The sequence below is a fragment of the Calliopsis andreniformis genome, chromosome 10, assembly GCF_051401765.1.
Source record: "Calliopsis andreniformis isolate RMS-2024a chromosome 10, iyCalAndr_principal, whole genome shotgun sequence".
Classification (NCBI taxonomy): domain Eukaryota; kingdom Metazoa; phylum Arthropoda; class Insecta; order Hymenoptera; family Andrenidae; genus Calliopsis; species Calliopsis andreniformis.
The window spans coordinates 11,927,057-11,953,970 of NC_135071.1; the positions used below are offsets into that span (position 1 = coordinate 11,927,057).

Genomic DNA, 26,914 nt, shown 5'->3' on the forward strand with positions numbered 1-26,914 from the left:
TTATTATTATTTCCCTTCGAGTCTAAAATTTTTAAATTACATTCATTCGATATTACTACTATTATACAATGTATTTTATTCTTCCACACAATACGGTTTACATTCTGGTAATGAAAAGTCCACAAATTTTTCAAATATTTATGTCCAAATACACACATGAGGACTGATTAAAAAAAAGAGGTGAAATACTATTCCTTACAAAATTCTCACAAAAGTTAGCGATAAATAACCAATTAGTGTAGTAGTAATATTTTATCTTTATTAAACAAAATTTATTAAATCCATTTCGATAACTGTGAATGCAAAACTAGATCTAGAAAAAATTGATCCATCTTATTTTACAGAAAACTAAGGAGAGTTAATTCAGTTTGAAAAATATGAGCAGTTTTGTTTATTTCACATTTATATATTTACTCATACTACAGCAAAAAAATACTATAATTCCATACTAACAATAATATACCAGTACTCTACATATTATAATACTACTCTTTTAATTCACTAATATTTGATGTTTCTTAGTTAAGTAGAATAAGTCAAGTGTTGGACAGCCACTGTTCCTGCAATATTCTCAGTAGTATAACGTAGCATTTAGTATGCTGTACATATAGAGAAAGAATGTCGAAATTATTTTGAGTGAACAGATAGTAGATTTTTAATTTATTCTTTGTAAATAAATATTTTGAAACAAATTTTAATTTTTAGTGGATATGTGTGAACGATATTTACTTACTTATTTAAAACAAACTATAATAACAAAGTTAGTTTCAATTATTGCAAGAAAAAAGTCTTGAAAGGAAAATTTGTTTATTACTAGAATAAACACAAAATGATATCACAATTAGACTAATTCATAGACTCACGTTAGCTGTTGTTTATATAATTTCGTAAATTTTTTATTCTCTTAAATTCATATACTCTCTTTTTTAATTACCTCATACGGTGTCTCTCTTAAAAAGTCTATGAAACTTTATATCTACGTGCAGAGAAGAGTAGCTTCAATGTACACTGCAACCAATTCTCCACGATTAAATTCCAACTAAGCAACTTAAATTTAGAAACTGTATGGATCTTACCTCGAAGAGAATTTCCCGACGATTCCCCCACCCCAAGCAATTTCATCCCCGATATGTTGCACGTAACAGGCAGTTGCACGTAAAGAAAAAGCTTCATGTGTCCGTGCCATTGCTTCCTTTTGTGTTTTTGTGTGTTTCCCTTAGCTGTGACTTACAAAAGAATAGTGCCGCGGCAGCGGATATTGCATGCAGAATCATCGTGCGAGTTGAATCGAGGCAACGTCTCCCGTAAGCGAAAAAAGCCAGGCGCAGGTACGTAGCAAGCATACGCGAACACGTTTGCATGGCGTGTCAAGTTCTACCTAGAATTTTTGAAACCGAGCTCTCCTTTCTCTCTACGTTGATTTTTCTCTCGTTGATTTCTGGCCCATTTGCCGAATGAACAGTTTTTTCGCCGTGGTGAAATGTCTACGCGCACAGGATGGTAACGTACTGCACGATCTGAGCAAATGTTAGCAAATTAAAGGATTCCTTCTGTACCATTCCGATCGAATTAGGTAGAAAAAAATGAAACAAAAGAATTGTTAGCGTAGACTAATGAGAAATACTTTGTGGTAAAGTTAAATATAAAATGAATTGGGTATTTTAAGATATTATCCGACATTTTGCAAAATTCCAAAAAAGTGGTACTTCACTTTCTCTACGAAGTTACTATAAACATTGTGCATAGCATTATAAGATTTTTCTTGACTTATACTTTTTAAATGCAAGAATAATTCCCTTTTATATATAATTTTGTATCATATATGTATGCATCATATTACAATTGGATTTTGTTAAATCTCAGCATTTCCCTCTGCCAGCTTTGATACTTTAATTTCAAAAAATTACTAAAATCCGTTTTTCATACTTTCTAAATATATAATATCTGCCAACGAGTTTGAAGTATTTTTAAATTAATGCAGGATATGAAGTTTGCTTAAAAAATAATCAAATTGAATGGTGAAATATTTACACAGGCATGGGACTCGTCAAATCTCATTGTTGATTCGTTATAGATCCTGTACGTATAAACATTTCCATAAAAATACCGCAAATTCTGCACACGTGTTGTATTGTATTTACAAAACACAACTACGAGACGATTGCTGTCTATTTCATAAAGCTTTTCGTCGCAACAAACAGGCCAGGTGTTTGCGGGAAACACATTCATTCAATGATATATACATTCAACAAAATATATCAGCAATGAATGAGTTCGACAAAAATAAAGATAAAAATAAAGCAAAAAGTTTGTGTATTACAGACATAGTGATATAAAAATTCATCGATGTTAAATTGCAGCAGATATTTTTAAATAATTACTCTTCAGTACGATATTTACAGAATCCTTTGAAATATTGACTTAATACAGAAAAATTGCTGCATACAAGGTAAATCAATTTAGAGCAGTGAATCTATAATTCAAAGATGGACACAGGAACTTAAAAGAACGAAATGATAGTATCCCTACTTCTAATCTAAAGCAGAATACATTTTTACACACATTTTATGTTTGAAATATACACTGCAAAATCTGAGTCAGCGCGAAAAGGAAATTCTAACAAGGTCTATTTCACGAGAGACATCCAATCATTGTTTCGTATATTCGGCTACGAGTTACGACAGTAGACATAGATCTAGCTGTTCACCTATTATAGCGTTCTCAGTCACACCTGAATATTCACGGATAAATTCTCTCCGTCTGTCTTTCTCTTGCGCACTGGACGACCCTCTCTACTTTAAACGGTCCACTAGAAACTTTCCAACACGGACACTGTCGCTCTCTCCGTAGGTCTCTCGTGAATCCTCGGATCTTCACTCGCCCCGCTGTTTAATCATGTGAAATCATGCGTTTCGTTTGCACTTACAGATCCCAATCAAGCTGCGAATAACAATCACGTGAACAGCGTGTCGGAGGGCCTTCCCGACTCCGGGGCGAAGACGTTCTACGAGAACCTGCCCTTCCACGGGATCCAAGCACCGCCTAACAAGGTCAGTGAGAGCTCCTACGTCCGCTCTACAGCAATCTGCTATCTTGTTGCTGTGGTTGTTGTCACTTGAGCATGACTTCTTTGTGCATTAACTTATCCAGGACGAGAACGACCAACGTTGAAGCCTAGTACGCGGTTGGGCGCGTCGTTTAGCGATTGCTGAGGCTTCTAGTGAGATTTCAATGGAACGAATTTGTGAAAGTAGCTAAACACGTGTCTCTTATCTTGGCGAATTTTATTTTACTTCGTTGAAGGCAGAGAAACTTCCAGTTGGAAATGTTATCGGAAAACTCTTACTGTTGCTTCTTGCATTTTTAACGGTGACTATATTGCCAATATAAAGTATTAAGAATTGATGAAGCTACTGTACAATTGTTCAGTTCGTTTTCAGGGGAATATGGATTCTGGGTAGCTACTCGTGTTACTAGCGAAAAAGGGATTAGTAATAATGAAAGTCTCATCCTACTAGTATTTCTGGTTAAAGTTTGCAGTTTTGTTAATTGATGACTGAAACCAATGGCAAACCTTGATAATACTCTATTATCAGTTTCATTTAATAAACAAGAATCGAGGCACTACTGTATCATATATCTCACTGCGCCTAAAAGATTAAAAAAGATCAATCATTTTACTTTCCATATCATATTTTATAATATTGTTTTGTATTCGTTCCAGAATTGTAAACTGCCTTAGAATCTTCTTGCATAATGCAGGACAATAGTGCCCAAGCGTGTAATAGGCTTAACAGTGAGATGAAAGAATCATACAAAAGGTGGTCAATGGTAGGAAAAGCACCAGCTCGTCTCGACATCAAAAGTTTTGTTTTTTTTTTTCTCAAACAGTAAAACCAATCGAGGTATGCAATCGTCAGTTGCAAATAAAATAAAAAAGAAAACACGATTTTTTTCTCACGGCACGCTTCTGTTTCCACATTCATATATTCCATTCAGTGATACGGATATTTTTTCGAGTTTTTCCCCGTTCGTCTAGTCACGTCGAAACTGAAAGAGGGTTGCTGGGTAGAGGGAGTGGAAATTTAATAACATTGAGTTACCATGTTACAGTATAGTTTGTATTATACAGTAGCGAATCGAGTATTATAGTTCGAGAAGAAACCCTTCATTGTAATGATAACAAGAGCGACGTATCTACTCCTTGCAATAATGAGGTCGGTACGGATATGGGGCACAAAAGATATAACAGAGCCACGAAATGTAGGCTCATTTAATTTTATCAGATGAAACATTTTGAATATTCGGATTCTCTCTTGCTTGAGCAGCAAAAAGTATATAATTTTCTTAAACTAGTAAGGGTGATACTAAAAACGTGAAACAATGGGACAGAAAATTATTTTAATTTTTAATTACTTCAAATCGAACCATCATTAGTGTCTCACTTTAACGAATTCAAATGCAACGGAGATATTCTGGTGTACAGATTTAATTGCTCCACCCCAGTACTAGTAGAGTATCTTAAGGTCAGTGACAAAATATTATATGATTTTTAAAAGTGAAATAATATATAATTATTGAGCAAAAAATTATCAGGTTACTGTCAAAAACTCATATGCTACGTAATAAGTGATTTATCATTAGAGCAGTTTCCTCATAAATCACAAATAACTCGCTCTCCGAAATTCCTAATACACGAAATGAGAATGAGATGAGCAGAGCAGCCAAAACCCAAATTCAAGAACGTGGACTACAAGATCCCTGTCTTCCCCGAGCAATTCGAACGCACAACTATGCGGAACAATGCGTCAGCGAATGTTAAACCATTATTATTTAATTGAAAGCAAAGCGTTCCGCAGCAGTTAAGTTAAGCGTTCCTCGAGTTGCCCGTCTCCTTAACAGAAACCCAGGACAGGGTAGAGGGCGAACGTTCGCCCTTAATTAACGCGAGCCACTCTCGTCGCGAAGTTAAACACAGAGGAAGTCGTAGAAGAATGAAGAGAAAAAGGAAGGTGAATGAAAGAAAGGATAGAATAGAGTGGCGCGATGACAAAGCTGTTTGAGGAGACTCGATGCAGCCACCCTGGGCTGACTAGTAATAGGAGAAATGTTTTTGCTTAGGCGAGTGGGGTTAGGGAGAGTAGCTGGAAGGAGGAGCGAAGGTAATTTGATAAAAGAAAAAAGAGGGTCGAAAATATCAGCACGCGGATACTCGAGGCTCTCAGCCGCGAAACGCGCCGCGGGAAAGTCACCGTGAAATAATCGCATTATAAGAGAGCGGAGTGGCATAGCGCCCAGAGTACTGGCAGTTTGAGTCTTGCCCTTACCGAAGGGGGATGTGAAGGACGCCTGGAAACACGAAGAGCCGTGGAAGGAACCTGGGTGTATTGCACTCCGCGACGAGAGCCTTCAAGCACCGAGTGTAGAGTTGGGGAAAGGTTCCATGGTGGTGTTCAGCCTCGGCTCCTTTTACCTTAACCTTTTCCTTCAGCTACGAGCACGATTAAACATCATCGATCGAGGATCTTGTCGACAGGTTGCGACTACTTGATTTTGATAGAGAGCATCATGAAGATTCCTGAAGAGAGCTTCATCTCTTGATCTCATTACGGGCGACATATCCTTCGTGATTTAAGAGGCTCTTATAGCATCAGTCATACGTTTCTAGGCATTTTTTTTCATGCAGAAGGTAGAGAACCTTTTCAACGTTAAATAAGCACATTTTCAATTCGAAAACTGCTTCTCACTAAAAAACTAAAAATATGACTGGAAATGCTTTTAAAAGAAACCAACTACCAGAAACCAGTTTATACAGAGCAAAAAGCCCGTATTTAAGCTCAGTTCACGAAACTTAAAAGATAGGCATTACATTAATACCCAGAAACAATGCAAATATTGCAGAACTCATAACCAGAATCTACTATTTACTCTAAGGATAGAAAATATCGAAATTAGAAATTCCTCGTTCCCACATCGCAAATATGTTCACAAGATCATAATACGCATCTCGGTAAAGGCTCCTCATAAAGGCCTGCCCGCTCCAAATCGAATACACGAAGCGGCAAACAACAATCGGGGAATATTGTTTCAACAGGCGGCGCGTGTACGTTTTCCCGTGATGGCGTTTCGCATTTCACGTCGGCCAGCGATCGCCCGAATAAATAAACATTTGAACGCGTTGCGCGCGGTGTTGCTGATCGATAATTTACATATTAATCCCTCGCGGCGAGTCGGACGGTTCTCGTGATGAAATATGGATCTACGGGAATCGAGGACGCGTCTGGTGTAAAAGCTCCACCCAGAAGCTCCGAAGGTGGCGGACAAAGGGCCCCGCTAATATCCACTCTCTTGCCTCTTCGCTTTCAGCCGTTGTCCATACTCAATTACTTCGGACAGGAGCCCTTCCCGCTTCCGATACGGTCATTACGGCGCGGGCGTCGAGGAGGGCACTCGGTTAAATAAGAGGGAGAATTAACCCCGCTCCTCGCCAGCACAGCCACCATAAACTATGCTCGCGGCGTCGTCCAACATCCACTGGACCCCCTCGTAAAAAGCTGACGGCACACCCACTTCGTGGGGGATTTTCTTCCTCCGCTTCTCGCGGGACAATGCATAGCTGTGCATTAGCCGTGTTCGTCGGATTTCACCTGACCTTTATTATTTACCGCGCGAAACCGATCGATGTTCCTCAGAAACGCGCGACAATGGAACGAGGGGGGTAGGGACAACGAATCCGCGCCGTGAATTTGCCGCTTTAAGCATTAACGCGCTCGCCGGCACAGGAACTTCCGGGTGCTGGTAAATTCGTGGGTACCGGTTCAGAGGTTACGTTGGGATATCCTGGGATATACCATTGAGACGAAATCGGGATTAAGATGGTGCATTTGGACTTGTAGAGTTTGGTAGGAACAATGTGATGGATTTCGTGGAGGGCGAGTGAGGTCGTCTGATCGATAATAGACTTTCTACTGAAAAATATCGCAATATTTCTGTACTTGAGAGCCAACGTGACCCAAATCCTTTCTGGTTATTTTTCAGGAGACGACAAACAAATGGGATTACACATTTGTTAACATAGTATTCGAAGTAGTTTATGCTATTAAATTTCCATCGCTTATAACATAACTTAACTGAATTCTTATTTTAATAAAACGAACAGAAAGCAATAAGATCCTGTAAGAAACTTAATTTTTAAAAAATGGACTTGGGTTAGCCTGACTTTCAGGTACAAAATTTATTGTTTGGTATTTTGTAGAAATTTCGTAGTTTTGTGAAAATTATAGTTGAAGGGGTAGTGGCATCTTATTTTATGTTACCTGTGTAACATTTCTAAATTTTTGCTGGCTCTCTTGGTGTCATAATATGAATATACATGTACACCCCCGCCCAAAAGTATTGGGATACTGGGTCACAACAAATGTTTGGCAAACAATAGAAAATTATTAATGAATTTTATAAAATATTATTCATTTTCTTTGCATCACAGTGGAGTATATGGATATTCGACAAGTAGAAGTACTCGTGAACTGTGTTTGACTAGGATACTTATTCTACTAACAGCGTGCACTAGGTCAGACATAGCGAGATCAGTGGAATAAATTGATAGAAGGAGTCAAATCAGACACATTTCATTTTAGACATTCTTTCAACAATTAATATGTCAAAAATAGAGCATGTAATACAAAATTTTATTGCTCTTAATTTTTGTTTTATATTATCTTCTAGAATCATCTAATCAAATTTCTAATACTTGTCGAACACACCCACTGTATTTTCTGTTTTACTGTATTATACATATTCAAAATTTGTAAAAAGGAGCGATTTCGTATCGTTTCTTCATATTGCAAAATTCATTGGAAGTAGGTGTCCTGATATCCCAGTAAATAACACCTAATAGGTGTCCTTTTGAACTCAGGCGTAATATAATATTTTTTAAAATAAAATTTTTCTAATTAAACATAAAGATGTTACTAGTAGTCTCTTTTGAAACTCTTCTTAATTTTTTCCTGGACAACATTTCATTTTAACAGATAATTGCATTCTTGTACTTCGTATATTAGTGAATAGCCATTGGTAATGACTCTAAAATGAAAATACTACATAAATAATACAGCAAACTTCATAATGCTTGAAGTTCCAATTGGTTCTCAACAGAGATTATTCGCATCGAAACTGCGAAATTTTCAGTACACTATGAAAGTTCTGTAACAAATATTATAATCCAGCTAAATTTTTCCCTTTTGGTCGAAAACAATCCTTACTATTCTATTTCAAAGGAATTTATTTTTTTAAACAATTTCGATACTTTGATACAACTTTAATTAATGGGTTTCATTAACTCATTTAATTGTAATTATACGGCAGCAGTATTTCTATTGCTCTGCAATAATACCTGGAAATTCTAGCAATAAAATACCTACTATTCAAAAACTTATACCTACATAAAACTGAAAATTTTGCGAAATGAAGTTTCCACAGTAGGATATTACAGCTTTGACACTAACAGCCCTTTTTAATATATTCAAACATTGGATTCTATTTCAATTATATTAATCGAAATTCTGTAGGGACCGATGCAGATAATACCCATGGGTACAATGTCAGGTGAACATGGTAAACTGTTCAAAATTTTCTGGCTTAATTCATTCAATCTCTATTTCATAATTCCCTGCTGGATAGTAAAGCCTTTTTACATACCTATCGAAACTTTCGATCCTTTTCGAAATAAAATTTTTTAAAACTGGCTTCAGATTGTTTTCATTTACTTGAATCATCGAATAGTCCCCTAACTCCAATAACAGGGTGGTAACACAAATAAAACTGATCTCTGTCACCTTCGTTACCATTTCATTAATCATACGTTGTTTACGAGAATAAGAAAGTTATTTCACGTTTATAACGTGCAATTAGAAGGCTGCAGGAAGTTCGGCTGACTCATAGTCTTGGAGAAAAGCGTAATTTCGAAAGTGATGATAGTATGAGGGATCCTTAAACGCAGCTGAACAGGAAGAATTTTCCCTGATTTTCTTAGACTTGTCCCTGCAAGACTACATACTTTCTTCGATATTGTACAGTAAATACTTCTATAACTTATCTTAACTATATCTTAAAACACGATGTCTCTATAATGTATACACTTTTATGGTTAAAATTAATGGAGGATTCCACTCTTTTCCATATAACACGGTAGGAATTATTCTGATTTATACTAGTTTTGAGTTTCTTATAACGCGGTATGAATTAATCTGGTTATTTTTGACAATTGGAATCCTGGAAGTTCAGATATCTCGAAGCTATCGAAGAAGTAGTGACTTGCACACTATTCTACGATTTTATGTACTTGAAACAATTAAACAAAATTAATTTGGAATATAACAGTGTATTTAGATATAAGCTCATATATTTTGAAGCAAATTTACGTGTGCCTTTGATATCACTCAGATGTTAAAATTATTGGAATTTTCAAGATTTCAAATATCAGATTTCGAATTTCACTTCGAAAAGGTTTCGAATTTTATTCCAAGATTTCAAATATCCCATTTCCACGAATATTTAACAACTTCAGGTACCCTCAAATATCGAATTCGAATTGAATTCTCCTAATCTGATGGTAGAGGTCCATCGAATAAATCTCCATGACTGAAATCACCGCTCAACACTGTTATCGTTTCCTTGCTAAAAGCAGTACCCAGACAGAGACGAATTTCCAACAGGCACTAAATAATTAGCATGACGATAAATGTTAGCCAATTTGCATCTCATGTTACGCTGAAGCTTCTGTGATTACACGGATACGTCAGTCACTGATCAAAGATGGAGCCTAACTCTGGTTGCGTTCAAAGCCCTTTCACGCGCGTGTATCATGTTGATGCCCTTGAGTGGGGCTCCGTTTCAATAATTACGAATCTTACAATTGATGCTTGCCTATTCAATGAGCTGCCACGGCCATTGTGCAGTGCCCGCAAACTGCACAAAGTGAGCCTTTTATGCTCGGGCATCGGCTTCGCAGCGAGCTTCAACAACGTCAGCTTTCCGTCGCCCTGCGCCGATTAACCAAGTGCCACGTGGCAGTGAGCCAACGATCAACCTGTATCGCGCAGCACGTCGAGAATCTGACAGAGAACAAGTGAGAAAGCCTAAAATTATTCGGGGAAATAAAATATTCAGCTGGCGTGTACTTCTCTGAGGTGGATTGGTGTTGAACTTTTATTCGTAGATATTTTAAATTTAAAAGTGGACAGTGTCTGAATGCAGGAATCAGAGAGGGATTGAACAAATGGCAGATAAGACTGTGAAGTTAAATTTTAATTTTATTTTGTGTCATTTTTTGATTTTATGTGAATGATTCTGAGCACGTTAGCTTTCGCTAGTGTCAGCGTTTCAGCAGAGTCAATTTACCAAGAGGGTGTATTGTTTTTTTTTTTTTCAAAGACTGTTTACTGTTTGTAAAACGCATCAAAATGAATATGACAATATGTATTCCATTTTAGGTGCATTTGACTAATTACTAATGCAGTATTACGAATTAAAAGTGATTTGTGTGTTTCAACTGCCCGAAAAACATTTAAATATTTAAATTTTGAAATATTCAAAGTCTGAAATTTTTTTCAAATTTTCAGCATATTCTAAATTTTTTAATTTTTTAATATTCCACTTTTCAGATACGGAAATATTCAAATCTTTAAATTTTATGCTACATACCTATTCAAAATATTGAATATTAAAATCATGCAGAATTTATATTTTCAAACCTTTCACGGAGGTAAAGTGCACAGAGCAATTTAAATTAGTTTTTAGTTATTATACCCTCAAAAAGTTAACTAGTAAATTCAACTTGATGAGTTCTAGAAACTAGTGAAAACGCATCACAAAGTAAGCATTATACTTAGAGAACTTTCTCGTTATTTCTAGATAAGCATATAAACAGTAGTGAAATTCAAGTCAGGAAATCATGAAATGGTATTGGCCTTATAAAAAACATATTACATCTTGCTTTTGGCTAACATGTAATGAAAACACAGTGTAGCTACTTACGACCAATTTCTTCACCTTCAATTTCCTTCCAATTAAAATTAACTGGAGGTTCAGATACAGTGAATCCCATCGATTCGCGACTCCCTAGGATAGTTACATTTTAAAAATATGGATATTCAGCTTGCTTCAATTCTAAAATGACGAATATTGGCTAATAATTAATCATTCTTCAAAAACCCATCCATTCAGCTTTAAAGTAGTAGCTTAATATCGTTATTTTAAGCGATGTAACACAACTAACCTAATATGGAATTGCAGAGCGATCAGACTCACTGTATCTGAACCTCCAGGTAACTTTAACTAAAAATAGTATACTATAAAAGATACAACAAGGTTACAAAACTTAACGAAAGCAAACTTACTAAAACCAACGTTGGGTAACAAGTAGGTACAGATTAACCGACAGAAAATTGTAGAAAATCTTCCCCCAACATATAAAATCCAACATTTCAGCCTTCACCGATCCCAGAATAACTATATTCCCTATAGGATACTTTCGCCAGCAGCTATTTCAATGCACCTCGAAATTACAGTTCATAAATTCCTTCTAAGGCAGCAGCGAGCTGCGTACCACCCCTTGGCGCGGTCATAATTCATCAAACCAAAATTTAGTGTCCCCTGGTAGCAGTCGGGTCATTTTAGACGACACGTATCCGCAAAAGTACCAGCCCCTGGCAAAGGGGAGGCCCGTAAACAGCGTAAAAAGCCGCCGCGATGACTTTTAGCGCGTCAAAGCGAGCCGAGCACCAAAGGCTGACACCGATAAAACGCTCTCTTGATGCACCAGAGGCATCGGGCGAGCGTGAAAGGTTAATGCATGGACATTACAGGTGAATTCGTGGAAACCACGGGCCGTGTCGCGTCGCCGGCGTAGCGAACGGAAAACAATTCGTACAGCCGCGTCATAAATCGTCATCGTTGCGCGACCGGCGATTGATCGATATTGCGCTCGGACCTCCGTGTCAGAATTACAGCGAGATAACAAATTAATTTTCCGATCGCGGCTGGCTCGCGTCATAAACGCGATGAACGCGTGTTCGATCAGGATCCAGTCCACCTTAAGCGAAATACGTATCGATCACGGGCTGCAACTTCTGACGCAACGAGCGTTCGCTAGCGCCGTCCATGTCGCGATCGTTCCACTGGTCAGGTAGGTGCAGTTATGGGCCATCAACGCTACGTTGAGTGGAATGACAAGAGCCGACGTCTTAAATGCCAGGATGGACGCAATGTAGTCGAAGTGCATTGTAAGTGTTATCGATTGAACACTCTTAAAGTGATATTTAGTCTTGTAGGGGAGTTGAGGTGAGATTCTACTTCAAACTAGGTTTAAGGCGTGACGATATAGGTAAATGGCTGACAGTAAAGTGCCAGGACACTCTAGTAAAAAGAAATAGGCGTATGAGACGAATAGCTTAATTTTCTGAGTAGTTATTTATAATGTTAGTAAGAATTAAATTTGATATATCTTTTATGTAATTAAAAACTTCTTTTAAATTCCGTAGTTGGTGTGCTATTTAACTCTTAGTATATCAAATGGGAGAAGAGTGTCTAGTCATACAAGAGAATGGCTCACTCATTGAAAAAAGTGTAATCTAGTAAGGAGGTACTAAAAGCTGGTCTGTCCTATAATGTGTGAAATGTTACCCTGTGTTACCTTATTCTTTTATGCTTCCTAATTTTTGCTTTTTCCCCGCTATTCAAAGTCCATGAATTCTTCTAGTTTAATAAGTTTAAAAAAAAAAAGGAATAAAGAAAACAGACAATATGACAGTAATTATCGTCATAGTTGACTTTTACATTGTGGTTAATATTTCGAGTTTGCATAATTTGCCTAACTATTACTTCGTTAGAGCAAAAGAGATTCGAGTAGAGATATGTAGTCGCTGATAAGTAGCTCCTAAAGGAATTACTATGATTTAACGAGAATCCCTAATCGCGAGCGGAGTCTCTCCTAAATTTGAATGCATTCGTGAAGACGTAGGACTATGTTTAAAGAATATTCAAGATAGATTACTTTGATGTAGCAGTTTAAATAATTTATTTTCTTGCTAACGTCATTTTTAATGTTGTAAAATAATGTATAATAAGTATGGTTAAAACTAATTCAACTTTACAATTCCAAAATAAATTATAATATAAGATCTTACTTCCTATATTTCGTAGTTTTGGCCCATTATTTTAAATGCATTCACGTATCTTTAGTTTCATATCCAAGTCTTTAAATTAAACTTTACGATTGGGTAATAATATCCACACTATTTCATTCTATTTTATACTGATTACTATAATAAGAGATTTATCTTTTCCACTGTTTTAAGAGATTCCGCTGAAAATATCGCTGAATTTATGCATATACCATTATATAATCTTATTACAAACAATAGGCAGAAAAATCTTCTTATTCTAAAGAAGCCTAATCAACTGCAGTTCGAGAACGACTCCACTAAATCCACGGTAGATTCAACGTCGAAATATCGTGTAAGTTGTCCAGTATAAATCTAAAAGCACGATACTCGCGTGGGCCGAGAACAAACTATTCATTCAAAGTTACTGGAGATTTATTTCTATCCACGAGAACACTTGCGGGAGTACTTGCAGCATGGAAACTTTCAATCGTGCCGTGTTATCTAAAATTGAACGCGGAAGGGCCTTAGATCACCGGAAACTAATAACAATATTTCTTCCTTGCTTATTTCGTTCATTGACGACAATATTTCTGAATTTTGTTAAATATGAGCAACAAGACGAATGCCTACACATGCGTGTTATAATTGTAACATTTTTAACATTGTAATTTTACGAGCTCGGGGAGATTACAAATTCACATGACAAATATCCTGGATGAGCCGTTGAAGGGCACACAACGCGTTACGACGAGACTGTATTTGATTTATAGATGGGTTCGAGAGATTAATTGACGATAATTTATAATTTTGGCAAGCACTGTTCACGTTATCATGGAGAGGGATTTGGAAGTTTGATTGTTTTAATCTTTACGATACCTCGTGTGATGAATGGGGTTTCAGAGGTACGCGTGTTTAAGTGAAATAAAGTAAATTTAGAAGAGTGCTTTAATGGTCTAATTATATGTAGAAGATGATTCAATCGTTATTTATATCTTGATCTTTGGTATTTTATATTTATTTCTCATTTAAAATTATGTAAAACAAAATTCATTTATCATTTCACATCCACAAGTTATTTAGAAGATATATTTAATATGTATGTTCGTTTATAAATCAATACCTTGTAACACAATGTATCGGTAGATACTAGATACAGTACACCTGAATATCTCCTTAAATTTGAATTTGCTACAGAAGGTGATAAATGTAACAAAATCATTAACATTTTACATTGTTTTTAATATTTCAAGGAAACACTACAAGTTACACGATTAAATCAACTAATGTTACGTACATGTACAAATATATTCATTGTTCACTTTTCGCGAATTAAAGTAGAATCTTGCGTAAACGTCGAGCATAAAAGGGTTAAAATGTCGCATCCCTTAAAAGAACCATCACTCCAATCACATCATATAAAACACAAAAATCTACCCTTTTAGAAGCACAGTATTATAGAAGTTTAAAAAAAATGGCATCACACTCATCACTCAAAAAAGCAAACCGTCACCCAAAGTCGCGTAGCTCTCAGTATAAAAGAACCAGAAGTGTTAGGATGCTCGAAGGCAAGTCCAGCTTATTAAAATTCCCAGTCGTCAAGAAGAGTCAAAGGGGAGCGGTGGCGTTCAGAGCACGAAGACCAGCTCAAAGATAAGTAGCCGGTTGTCTTTTGTTTTAGTTGGTTTCCCCTATGTTTGCTCGCGCTTCGGCTTTGCATGGCACGCTGCATCGTTCCGTACCGAGCTCGCCGTGTCCGTCGCGGCTGCTGAGCCGCGCCGCCTCTCTCTGCGACGCTAGTTCCGGTTACGAATCGACGAGGAGCCACTTAGGGCCGCTCTACAGCGACTACAACATGCCCAGGAGCAACTCGCCTGTGCCGAAGTACAACAGCTTGAAGCCGCGCCGCAGGAAGCACAAACGCTCGCAGTTCTACTCGCTGAGGCTTTGCCGCAGGCACGAGATCGCCCACAGAAAGTATCAGCTTTACGCGATACCGATATACAAGTGTCCCCACAAGAACGGCAGCACCAGCACGATCGCGACGATCGTTCGAACAGACACGCCGTCGCTGGCGGCGCAGACGACGGCTGAGCCGAGCCAGGACACAGCCGCGCCGCCGATCCCGGCACCCAGGAAGTCCAAGAAAACCGATCCCTCGAAACACACTTATCAAAACGTCCCACCTCCCGTCTTCCCACCAAAAAACGCCGCCCCGCTGACTAAGACCAAGGTTTGTCGACTGCCCGTCTTCTTCTCTGCTAAGTACCCGCATTCGACGCCCGAACGTTGCTGCCGCGACGAAGAAACCGCTCGCTTTTTGCACGAGCGAGATTCGCTTCTGGATTGATCGCGGTTAGATCCACGGCTGTTCTTTCGCGGCCACGATTTTTACGCAGGTAAGAAGCCAGGGGAATGGGAGTCTTGTGTCTGGTTGTTTGGAATGAGGTAGATTGGCACAGGGATTATTTGAGGCTTCTTGGGGAAAGTTTGTGGGTTTTAGTACACTCTGAAGCGTGTTTATGTAGTGTTGAGATGTCCAGCGTGGAGGAACTTGATCTTCAATTGGGAAATTAAGTGACTGTTGAATGACGAATTTTTGGGGTACTTATTGAGAGGTTTGGTGAGATATTGTTAATATGAGGTTTAGCAAAGTCTTAGGAATAGATACTTCTGTTGTAAGTTGTTTTACGGGCTGTCATGCATTCTATGTGAATGTCTATCTATTTTATTTCTAGGTTTACATTATCTTTTGTGTAGTAGGTACTTTTAATGTGAAGAATTATATTTCTTGATCGTTTGAACAGGTCTATTTAACGATCTTCGTGGACCAACTTGTGAGTCCTTGTACAAATTTATACGAAGTAGATGAAAATTAGTACTTTTAAATTTTGAATTTAATTCTCTGCTTTTAATAATATTTTAATGTACATATCTGGTATCATTCTCCTCCGATTTTTATACATTTTTGCAAGATAATAATTCGTCGATTTATATTCATGGGTAACATCGGTTTAAATGTCTAATCAAGAGCTTCTATTAATCTCGATGATAGCAGTATAATAATATACATACAAGCATATAACGCAATCTAAATTCCATGAATCTTCTCAAAGACAATTCTGTGATACTATCTTGTTCCGTGAGATGCCTATCCTCAGAAAATCCTAATTTAATTCGTGTAGCATTCGACAACAACCCCTTTAAACCTGTTCAACCGGTCCAGTGCCATCGCGAATAAATAAGGGTAGATTCCACGAGGAGAAACCCATTAATTAGCCCAGATCTTGTTGGAATATTTCATTCGATCGTGCAGGCAAGGAACTCTAACGAAACGTGTGTAATAAGGTCGCAGCAGCAACGATAACCAGGCGTATAGAGAGTAAATCCTATCCTTTAAGCACCAACGTAATAATTAGCAACGCACCAACTGCATGAGTACAATTTACATGTCCGCAATAGATATAACACAGCAGCTTCGAGCAAATAGGAGGTAGAGTTGCTGGAAGCCGAGTTATAATCGGAAATCATATTTTCCCTGCTAAGCTGGATCTCTGGCCATCTATGTAGCGACCGTCCTTGTGTATGTCGGCCGCGCATCAAGTAAGTCTCCACTCGCAAACGTACAACGAGAGAGAGAGTGAGAGAGAGAGAGAGAGAGAGAGAGAGAGAGAGAGAGAGAGAGAGAGAGAGAGAGAGAGAGAGACATACAGACAGACACTCGAGAGCTTACCGGTGAGCTTTTCAACCTTATCCATAAAGGAGGTAAAATATTATTTCGAAGCCTTTAAAGACACCGCAACGGTGTTTTTCTTTCCGAGGTAGTCGCTGGAATCCCTCTCGCGTGCACGCCACCAAAGGTACTATTATTTTAGAGAAATTGTAAAGAGATCTGCTCGGTTTACTTCTCGAAGCTTGAAAATGTAGATAGCGACGCTCCAGTTTGCAAAGTCGCTTATCGGGAACAAGGAAGGCTCCTTCTGGGGGCACCGAAGCCAGTTTCGCGAACGCCCGTGTAACAAGTGCAGTCTGTCATACAGAAGCGTATCTGCTGTGTCTCTTGATGGGATTAATCTGACGTATAGGAGGATACATTCTTAGTGATCGAAGACTCGTTCGAGAAGAGCTTTAATAATTGATTGACTTCGAAAATATAGTACTTCGTGTTTTCTGATACTTGGAACATAATTTTTTCATAGATGTGGTTTGATATAAAATGGACAATCTATTTACAACACGTCTGTTCTCAGTGTCGACCATAATCAGCATCACTTTTGTATGACAGAGAGTACGTTATCCATGCAATCATTGCTTTCTCATTTAGTAAGACTAAACCGAGCAACGTTCTAACGACTAACTTCAGCTCACCAGCATGAAACATTTTACCTCCTTTCCATTCACGTTTCATCTGAACTACTAGGTTGTTACAAATGAAATGGCCGTTTTAAAATCTTTACTGTAAATGTTCTTTGATATGTAATATATGCTTCATCAAACGAAATAGCTTGCATCAACTTCAGTACACTTTCCCTATTGTAGCATTAATACGCTAATACGTTCTTGAAAGAAATTAAGAGGATGCATATTTTTGTAGGCTTTTTCTCAAAACACAAAAAAGTGTCTAAATGCTTCAAAAAATGGTAGTCTGTGAGTGACAGGTTGGGAAAGTAAAGGTGGCGGTGAATTTCGTATTGAAGTTCAGGTAATCAATTATATCATGTAAGACTCACTTATCTAATTTTTTCACTTTCTCTATACCTTAGATGTCACCAAACTATTGCATAACGCACATTAAGCTTCTAAGCAATTTCTCGTACACTTTAACACATGACAGAGTCCATTAGAGCTTTTACCTTGCTTATAATTTCTTCTGGTCAAACACACGGATTCCTATTTCCCTGTCAAAATTTTTCAAACCAACGCTATCATGTTCTCTCACCCGCGTCATTTACACCAACTCTCAGATTAGATTAATACTATAAATAGTTCCCACTGAATTGTAACCAAGTTTGAGCCCGTGCAAAAAAAGAACACGTATTCTCCGCGCGTCTATAGTTTCTTCTGACTTCTATTTATTCTGATACTATATTTTCTAGAGCTAACCTCAAGCTTTAAACTGATACGTCACAAGTGTCATCTGATCTCACTTTTAACTATCAAACTCTAAACATCTGTTCCCCTGTTCTGAAACCGGCCGCTTCATGTGCAACAACCTAACGCTAACACGACCTCCGCAGCTGGATTCCCAACGCCTAACAATGCCTGTTGCAGACCGACAGCCTATACAACTATAAAGAACACTATCAGCAGCAGCACCGGCAGGAAATGCAGCAGTACAGCTACCCGTTACCGAGCAACAGTTCCAGCCAACTAACACTGCCACTAACGCGCAGCCTCTACCATTCCTCGATAGTTAGCCCCTTGCAGACCTCTTTCGTTCACGCTAACAACCGTCCGTCCGCCGTGACGCACCACGAGACCGTCAATCACCTGTCCGCGGTGCATCCGGACGAGGAGCAGCAGAACTATACGAACCACGACGCGCGACAGTCGCGTCGCCACGCCAGTCGTGGAACCGAAAGGGGCCAAAAGTACAGGAAGCACAAAAGGAGCGACCGCAAGCAGAAGCAGCGGCGTGGCGACGCGAGGAGGTCCGACGCGTACAACTCGCCCTCCTGCGAGACCAGCTTCCACCAGGTCCAGGAGCTCGGCATACCCGAGACCTATAAAATCTCGTACCCCCATTACTACGAGGACGACATCGCGGAGTGTCCTACCGATTATCACAGGCCGAATCCCCCCAGCTCGCGTCAGCAGGTCTGGGACGGGGGGAGACAGTCGAACCGCTGTCCTGGCGAGAGCACGCATTACGCGGACCCAGGGGACGCGAAGAACCGCAACAAATCTAAAAGACTGTCGTCGAGTCTCGGTGACGGACGGTCGCCGTCCGCGCCGACGATAATGCAGTACGCCCAGCTGCACTTCCGGGACGTCGGTCAGGAGATCGATGTCTAAAAGGTCAGTGGACGCCGAAGGAAGCCACGAGGTCCGCGTGAACCTCTACGCTTGGTGCGCTCCGCTGACAAGATGAGCCCTGAAACCAATAGGTCTGTGTTGTTGCCAAGACTCATCATGCCAGCGGAGCACTGTAATCTGGACGGTGCGATTTTTTGATCGATTTTGTAATTTTACCGAGTCGATAATAAGGCAGCGTTCATACGATATCGTGTCTTCACTGAAATTCAACTTTCACACGTATTGGGATTTGACGTAAATGCTAGGATGTCTGTTGACAGAAATGGAAAACGTTATTCAGACTGCATTGAGAATATGTTTTCCTTGAATAATGTTTTTATATGAAGGATTTGTCTTCGCCTAAGGAGGGATTTCTTCGATTTTAATTAACATTTTCATGTTACTTAAGATAATTACGTGTATTTCGCTGTCACTGCAGCGTTATTTGTCGTCACATTTTGTATATATTAGTTAAGCCTTGACACCATGTCAAATTCCAGTGTCCACTTCCTCCTGTTTGCTTGTTTAATTTCTTGTGTGAACGCTACCTTCAATAATTACGGATTCGATAGAATTAGTGAATTGGTCGAAGAACTGCATCATCTGAACTAGCTGCTAAAAGTGTTCCTGGTCGTGGTGGGACAGATGCTTTTGTTTAGACTATAGGAGTAGAAAGAGAAAGGATTCTTATGAGGCATTATTCCAAAATTTCAGTTTGTGATTTTGATGAAAATTAGCGAGTTTGTAGAATAAATGGAAAAATTATGTATTTTTTTGTGGGCTGAGGTTTATATTAAAAGAATAGAAGCTTCGAGGAAGGTTGGGGGTGGAAAACCAATTCGGTTTAATATAAAAATTTATATATTCTTTGCTTGTTTATTGAACCGTTCACACTCTTTTGGGCTGTGGTACTCTCGTACAAATATGCGGAAAACCCAATCAACATACTGTGGAAAAAAACGAAATTATATTATCTTTTAACATATTTTTTAAACAAATAGGTGTTCGTTAAAACTGTTATAAAACTATGCACGCAATGGTTTCGAGAATTAACGAGTTTTCCACTCAAACTTTGACACGGTTTCCACCCCTTTAACCTGAATGTCAGTCGATAAAAAAAATACGTGTGGAGAATTTTTGGTGACTCTACAAACCTGCTAAGTATCATAAAAACGGGAGACTGACACTTCTGGAAAAGTAGTAGAGACCTAAATGTGCCTGACTTAGAGACATGTCCTACTGCGGGCGCTGCATTAGTCAAGTCGAACGCAGCGATCTCAGTAGAATTAGTCTCCAAGTCAGACACATTATACGGATATTCAGGCATATTTTAATGTTAAATATTTAAAGCCTTAGAATCGAAGTCTGAAACGCAATTTCGTCATGTTTTATTTTCGCTTTATTTTGACATGACAAATTCTATGGGTGTTTAGTTTTAACAAACTTTATAGATTTAAAAAAAATCTAAAAAAAATCCGAATTTTATAGATTTTGGTGTTATTTTAAAATTAGTATATCAGTTTTTCATACATTTAGTTTTTCATTCTGCTTCAATGCAGATAGATCGGTATTTAATATGCTGGAATTTTTGTTTTCATGTATTATTTTACGAAGTTCTAAATTCAACAGACAAGTCAGAACTCTGTTAACTTATTAAACCGAAGGGTTATAAACATATATTGAACTATGAAATTGAGAACGTTTATTGATTCTTAACAAATATAGAATTCAGATAGACATGAAAAGTAGAATTGATAGATATGTATACGAATTGATCATCAATTTCCAACGCAGTTACAGGTAGGAAAGTCGCATATTTTATTTTTCTACATTATTTCACTGTTTAAATATTTACGTTCCTCTTTGTTGCTAGAATTGGCATTTAACCGTGATTGTGTTTCAGCGTTTGTGCCTGTTTGTTTGCTTTATTTTTAATGGCATTCGAAATTTAATTTCAAGCCTGCTCCCTCCTACTTTGTCATTATTTTGCATTCTCAACAACTATGTCTAATTGATTTCACTTTTTTCCTATTTTTCTCTCTTTCTCGATGATGAACATCATTGGTAAGTATTTTAATTAAAACCAGTCGATGGAAAATCGACGACAATTACATGACATAATGTGAAATAAAATACAAATCGTAGGTAGCTAATGGGACCATTACAATTTGTATTGTCTGATTTCAAATAATCTCTTTCACGACAAATCGTAAAATCTGTTTAAATATTAAACATTGAACAATTATCGAATTTGTTTGAATATTAAAAGTTACTATGACAAAAAATGCAGAATTCATAATAATTCAGTTCTTAATTTGGATCAAAATTCATGCGAAAATGTTTTCAAATTTACGATAAAGGTGAATGAAACCTTAGGGTCAGTAATCATAAATAAAAGATTAAAAACAAAAATTAAATGTAAATTAATATACATCCATAATTGTAATAGGAGAAGTTTACAATACTAAAATTGAAAGATGAAACTTGTACTCTGGCATACATGTCAATTGTATCTAAATGTTTGTTCATAGGAGGGTCAGCAGACAAAGAGCGATACGTACATTTACTAGGACCTTTTGGCGTCCGACATGCCTTGTAGGTACATTGTATTCTATGAATTACGTCGTATTGCTTAGATCACTCGATCAGTATGCCAATCGATCCAAACAAGAACACCAAAAACCAGAGGGTGCAGTCGAATTTATCGTGCAACAATAAAAAGAGTAACTTTTTATGGAAAACTGAATCGAAAATGAAGAATAAAATTTTTATCGTAATTAAGCTTTTTCGAGAGTAATTCTCAGTGTAAAAAATTTTATTCCACATTTTCGACTGATCTTTGTTAAAGGAATCACTCTTTTCTTGGTTGTAGTACGAATTCGACTACGCTCTATAGATTATGAAATGATCTATTCACAGAAGAGGCTTTCGATATGTAGCGTTTAGTATCGAACACTTTACTCGCAACAGTAAATATTCCTCATGGTTTCAATATTCATCACCATAATTTATCTCATTGAATAGTCTAGGAAGTATGAACCTTACAATATTTTATACAATATACAAAGTGTTTTAAAATTATGGTTAAAGAGTTAAGTGGCTAATAGAATTCATGAATACAATTCAGTCAGCTCTGATGAATATAGGTTCATAAAACAATTCCCTGGGGGTATTGAAATTCTCATTTCGTTAATTGTTTTTCTTTCCATTATACAACAACGTACTGTCGACAGTTTGACCACATATTTTAACGTATTAATTACAGTGCATTTGTAACTGCGCATTAAGAAATACTGGCGAATTAATTAATATTCTTTACAGTAACTGCTACGTGTGTATTTTCCTTTTTGGTATGAGCATCAGAATTAAATTTACACAGTGAATTCGGTTTGTTCTCATTAAACTGTCCAAAATCTCTATCACATTAACCAATTCACTTACTCATCAAATAATCCAGACAATATACCGCAAACTAAAAATTCGAAGAATTATTTCACAGGCCCACGTCAATCTACTATCTTTCATTTTTATCTTCTATCTTCGTTAATTAATTAACTCTTCACCTATAATTCTGAAACACCATGTATCAGCCTGCATTATCATCGTTTCCCAAAATAATGTATTACACCTGATTTTCACCAACTCCACAGGCTAAACCCTAAAACATGTTCATGATCGGAGTAAATAAATTCCTCCCAGTCGACATGCAACTTTGCAACAAGTACTCTCAAAAAGGAATGCTTTGCCTATTTCGATAGCAGTTGAATAGGCCGTGGCGCAATCGTCGAAAGAGTCGCCAAACGCCCAGCACGCTTAACGTGTAATCGAAGTGAACTAAGGTATACGTTGTAATGTTCTGTTTACGCAGCCCTTCAAGCCGGAATTTTCGGATCTCGACTACGCAGACGTGGACTACCGTTCGTACGGGCCGATCAACTACAAAGCTGCCAGCATCGCCTTACTTCAGAAGCAGCAAGCCGAGAAGCAGAGGCAACAGCAGCTGCGAGAACGACGGCCCCAGATGTACGGTGTCACGGACGAGAACGAGGAGCTTCTTTAACCCTTCCCACGTACCTTTTTTCTCCCCCAAGATATCTCGTGGCCATACGTTCTCGCCATGTGTGCGAACTGTCGTTAACGATTCTTCACGTAAGCTCCTCCTGTAAGCTTTAATCATTGATTGTACCTCCTTTTTTTAACAGTTGCTTCGACAATTTCGCTGCGTGAAACGTGGGTTTTCGTCAGTGGTGCTACTTCACCCTTTGGATACTTTTCTGAGGGAGTATGTAGAACTCTGGTTTTAGATATTAGCCCTTTGCGTTTGTGTGTATGCAGTTAGGGTTGACGATTAATTCGCGTGAATTAGGAAGGAGTATGAGGGTTTTTAAATGTTTCGTGAGATGTGGAGTCACTCTTCAGGAGTAATTTCTTTCTAGGTGAAACTTGAATCACAATATTATATTTGCTGTAATTTGCATTTATTTGGAGTACATGAATCTTCTGTTACGCACTTTTAGAGAAATGAACACCTGTATTGCTCTTAGAAACATCTACGCTATAAGGTCATCATGGAATCTTGAAATCAGAGTGAAGAAGTACTATGTTATGTTTACTTATATTTAAACACATACAAGGATAAGTTAATGTCACAATATTCAATTTTACTAATTTAATTTTACTTATTAACATAAAGTATTAAGATAATCTACCATTTCGTCAATATTAATTAATCAAGAAGCCCCAGGCCTTTTCCAGAATTCTGTATTTGAGAAACAAACTTCAGGTTCATTTAATTTCGAAATTGAATTTTATATCCCATTTCACTGTTTCCTCTTTATTTTATTAAAACAATAAGAATTTAGCTGAGTCACGATATAAACACACAAGATTTAATTTAATTTAAAACTACCTTGAATGTAATATTCAGAAATGTGTGATCATATTTGTTTTTCCAGTTGATTAATTTATTATTCATACATCTGAATTGAACTATAATTTAAACACTTTTAATTTAGTAATAAATATTAGCATCGATACTCTAGAGTCCATCTGCTACAACTGCAAAGGGTTAAGATGTAAGAATCCCTATTGACAAAACTGATGAAGCCTGCACCCAAAGTTCACAGCGAACTTGTCAGCGCGCGTCTCTTGATACCAAAGAAATTTCTAGTTGTTTTAGTTGCACACTGGGGAGACTTGCAACAAGGAAATCGCCACTTTCTTCCAGCTGTTTTCGCTCTTCGAAGACTATAAAACTTCCGAATCGCTGTGTCAGGTATTAAAAAAAAAACGATCTCTTCGAATTCAGAACCGAAAACAATAAGTTTGCATCCCCTTCTTGCAAGTCTCTCGAGTTTCCTTTCGTACGATCGAACTTCACGTCGATTATTCTAGCTCGAAGGACTAGATAGTTGGTAGGATCCACGAGTTGGACGCAAGCCACGATACCTGTAAATTTATACATAATATACATATATACATAAATTCTGATATTGAAATTATAAATAAAATTGTACGTTTATAAACGATTGCCATGTGTTCTGGGATCAAATTGTCTAATTAAAGAACGACTCGGGGGCGATGATCGATAAACGTTATTATTGTATCTTGTTACATACGTCAAAACACGAAGATGACACATATCGCAGCTATTATCGAGCTATCGCGCGCGTATTTCTATCGTGTACAGGTTATTGCCAAGTGATTCGATTAACGTAACGACTACTTCCTACTCTATCCCCTCCCTCTCTCTCTCTCCCCATCCCCCTTTTGTAAAGCAAACTCTCTCGAACCCCTAATCCATTTGTAAGTTTGTACATTGCGTAAAAAAAGTTGAAGATGGAGGGAAATCGAAGAGCTCGCGAAGAGCTGCTAAACGTGACGTCGTTGTTTTATAATGGGAAACGTGATAACACGTTTCGCGGTTCCCAGTCCCTGATTCGCTCGTGACGTTCGCGTAATAATGTTTTTTCTTTTCGAGCCGCCACTTGGAATTTGTGGCAACAGACGACACTAGGGCGGAAGTGGACGGACAGCCACGAGCGGCGGTTTATCGGCGAATCGATGGCAGGGCTCCATGAAATAGTATTTTTGCTAGGCAACCGTCGTCGTCACGATGGCTTCCCTGGATTCCGAGAAGAAATGGAATCCTCGAAACGTTTCTGGTCGGAACCGCTGACACACACGGCGATACTCAAATCTTTTTTTATTCCTTGGTAGCGTCGACTACCTCTGCGAAGCTGGGGATAGGTGGAAGCGACATACAGTTGCGCTTTTGAACGCCATTTGCACCCTTCGGTTAGTCTGCTGTCGTCGAAATTAAACGGCTGAATGGCTGATAAACTTAGACGAATTAAAGTGGGAATTTTAGTATATGTGCAGAGAGTCTTGTAATACGTGGGCAATACTTCAGGGATTAGTTCAGAATTTAAGAAGAATAAAAAAGATTCATATAAACATATATCCTGTTTAACCTTGTTTATGAGATATAGCGAGTTTTGTTTTCTGTTATTTGGCATCTGACTAGCTTTATAAGAGATGCTCAGTTAGAATGACTATCTTGCATTTCAAAGTGTGTTTGGAAACGCCTTGTCATCGACTATATATGTGACTATACTTTCAATATTCCTTGATGTTCTCCGAATTTGTTCAAACCCCTGTTTAATTTTGTATCGTAGTACTTCAACAGTTTCAACAGGCCTTGCGTACACTAGGGATTTCAAGCATCCCTTTATGTCTCATGAATAAGGTCAATAGGACGTATGTTTATATAAACTTTTTTCATTGTTTTTATTTTCTGAATCAGTCACTAAATTATTGGCCATTTATTAGGGACACTCTGTGTATGGCCTTTTTTGGAACAAAATTGTAAAAAGTAGATGATGTTTGAGGTTTGAAATTGTAGACAGTGTTTAAGAAAAAGAAAATCCAAATCTGATTGATATAGTACATGAGAAGGAAAATATTTGGTCTAATGAGTTCTGAGTGTCTTTGACATCCAATCAACTGTTTTTTGTATAATCAAAAAGAATTTCGTTGTGAGATCACTTTTTTTTATTTAATAACGGATTACTACCCAATAACATATAAAATAATTATGAGATTAGAATGAATGAATCACAAGGGTAGACAAGATTACTTAGAGTTAATTACTTTCAGAGTAGATTACCTGCAATTGTGTTAAATGATTGTTCAGTAGTCCCATTTGCATAGTCACAGACTTTAGCGAGGGGATCATAAAATCTAAGGTTTATCTTAAACATGTCAACGCGGGAAACCAGGGTGTTGTATACTGAACGTGAAGATGCATTAAAATTGATAAGCAGAAGTAATTAAGTTTTAATGATACCAAAATTAATTTCTAAGAGAATTTTTCTCTAGGGTTGCAAATGATTAGAAGAGACTGTAGACGATTGTTTTAAGTAACAAATTCATAACGCAGGTCCAAGTTACACAAGAAGTTTGACAATGACAATAAATCAACATTCTTTTTGGTAGAATTATTATACATTACCAGTTCGTACTCATCTTTATTTTGTAGTATTTTATTATCACTAAAAGGCTAACTCCTTATCATGTAAAATTTTGTTTTCATTAATATTTTACAAAAAATTACCATGTTTCTAAATATTATATTAAATTTCTCAGCATTTTTAATATTATATTTCACCATAATAGATGATAGTCAGAGACAAATTATCTCAAGCATACCCAGGACAAATATGTATTCAAATAGCTAT

The 26,914-nt window shown here is 37.6% G+C and overlaps 1 protein-coding gene across 3 annotated transcripts in view; it reads left to right on the forward strand.

Annotated features, from left to right (window-relative positions):
- Nrm (neuromusculin) overlaps positions 1–24,703 on the forward strand; it is a 373,850-nt gene extending 349,147 nt beyond the window's left edge. The window contains exons 19-24 of one of the 3 annotated variants that reach the window (XM_076386719.1): positions 1,221–1,328; positions 2,929–3,050; positions 14,842–15,393; positions 18,432–19,178; positions 21,707–21,774; positions 23,044–23,132. In XM_076386719.1, the coding sequence (XP_076242834.1) occupies positions 1,221–1,328; positions 2,929–3,050; positions 14,842–15,393; positions 18,432–19,175 (1,526 nt within the window). In that variant the 3' untranslated portion in view covers positions 19,176–19,178; positions 21,707–21,774; positions 23,044–23,132. Of the gene's footprint in view, positions 1–1,220; positions 1,329–2,928; positions 3,051–14,841; positions 15,394–18,431; positions 19,179–21,706; positions 21,775–23,043 lie in introns of all 3 variants that reach the window. The other 2 variants (XM_076386720.1, XM_076386721.1) reach the window with 2 other exon arrangements.
- Positions 24,704–26,914: the final 2,211 nt, after the last annotated feature.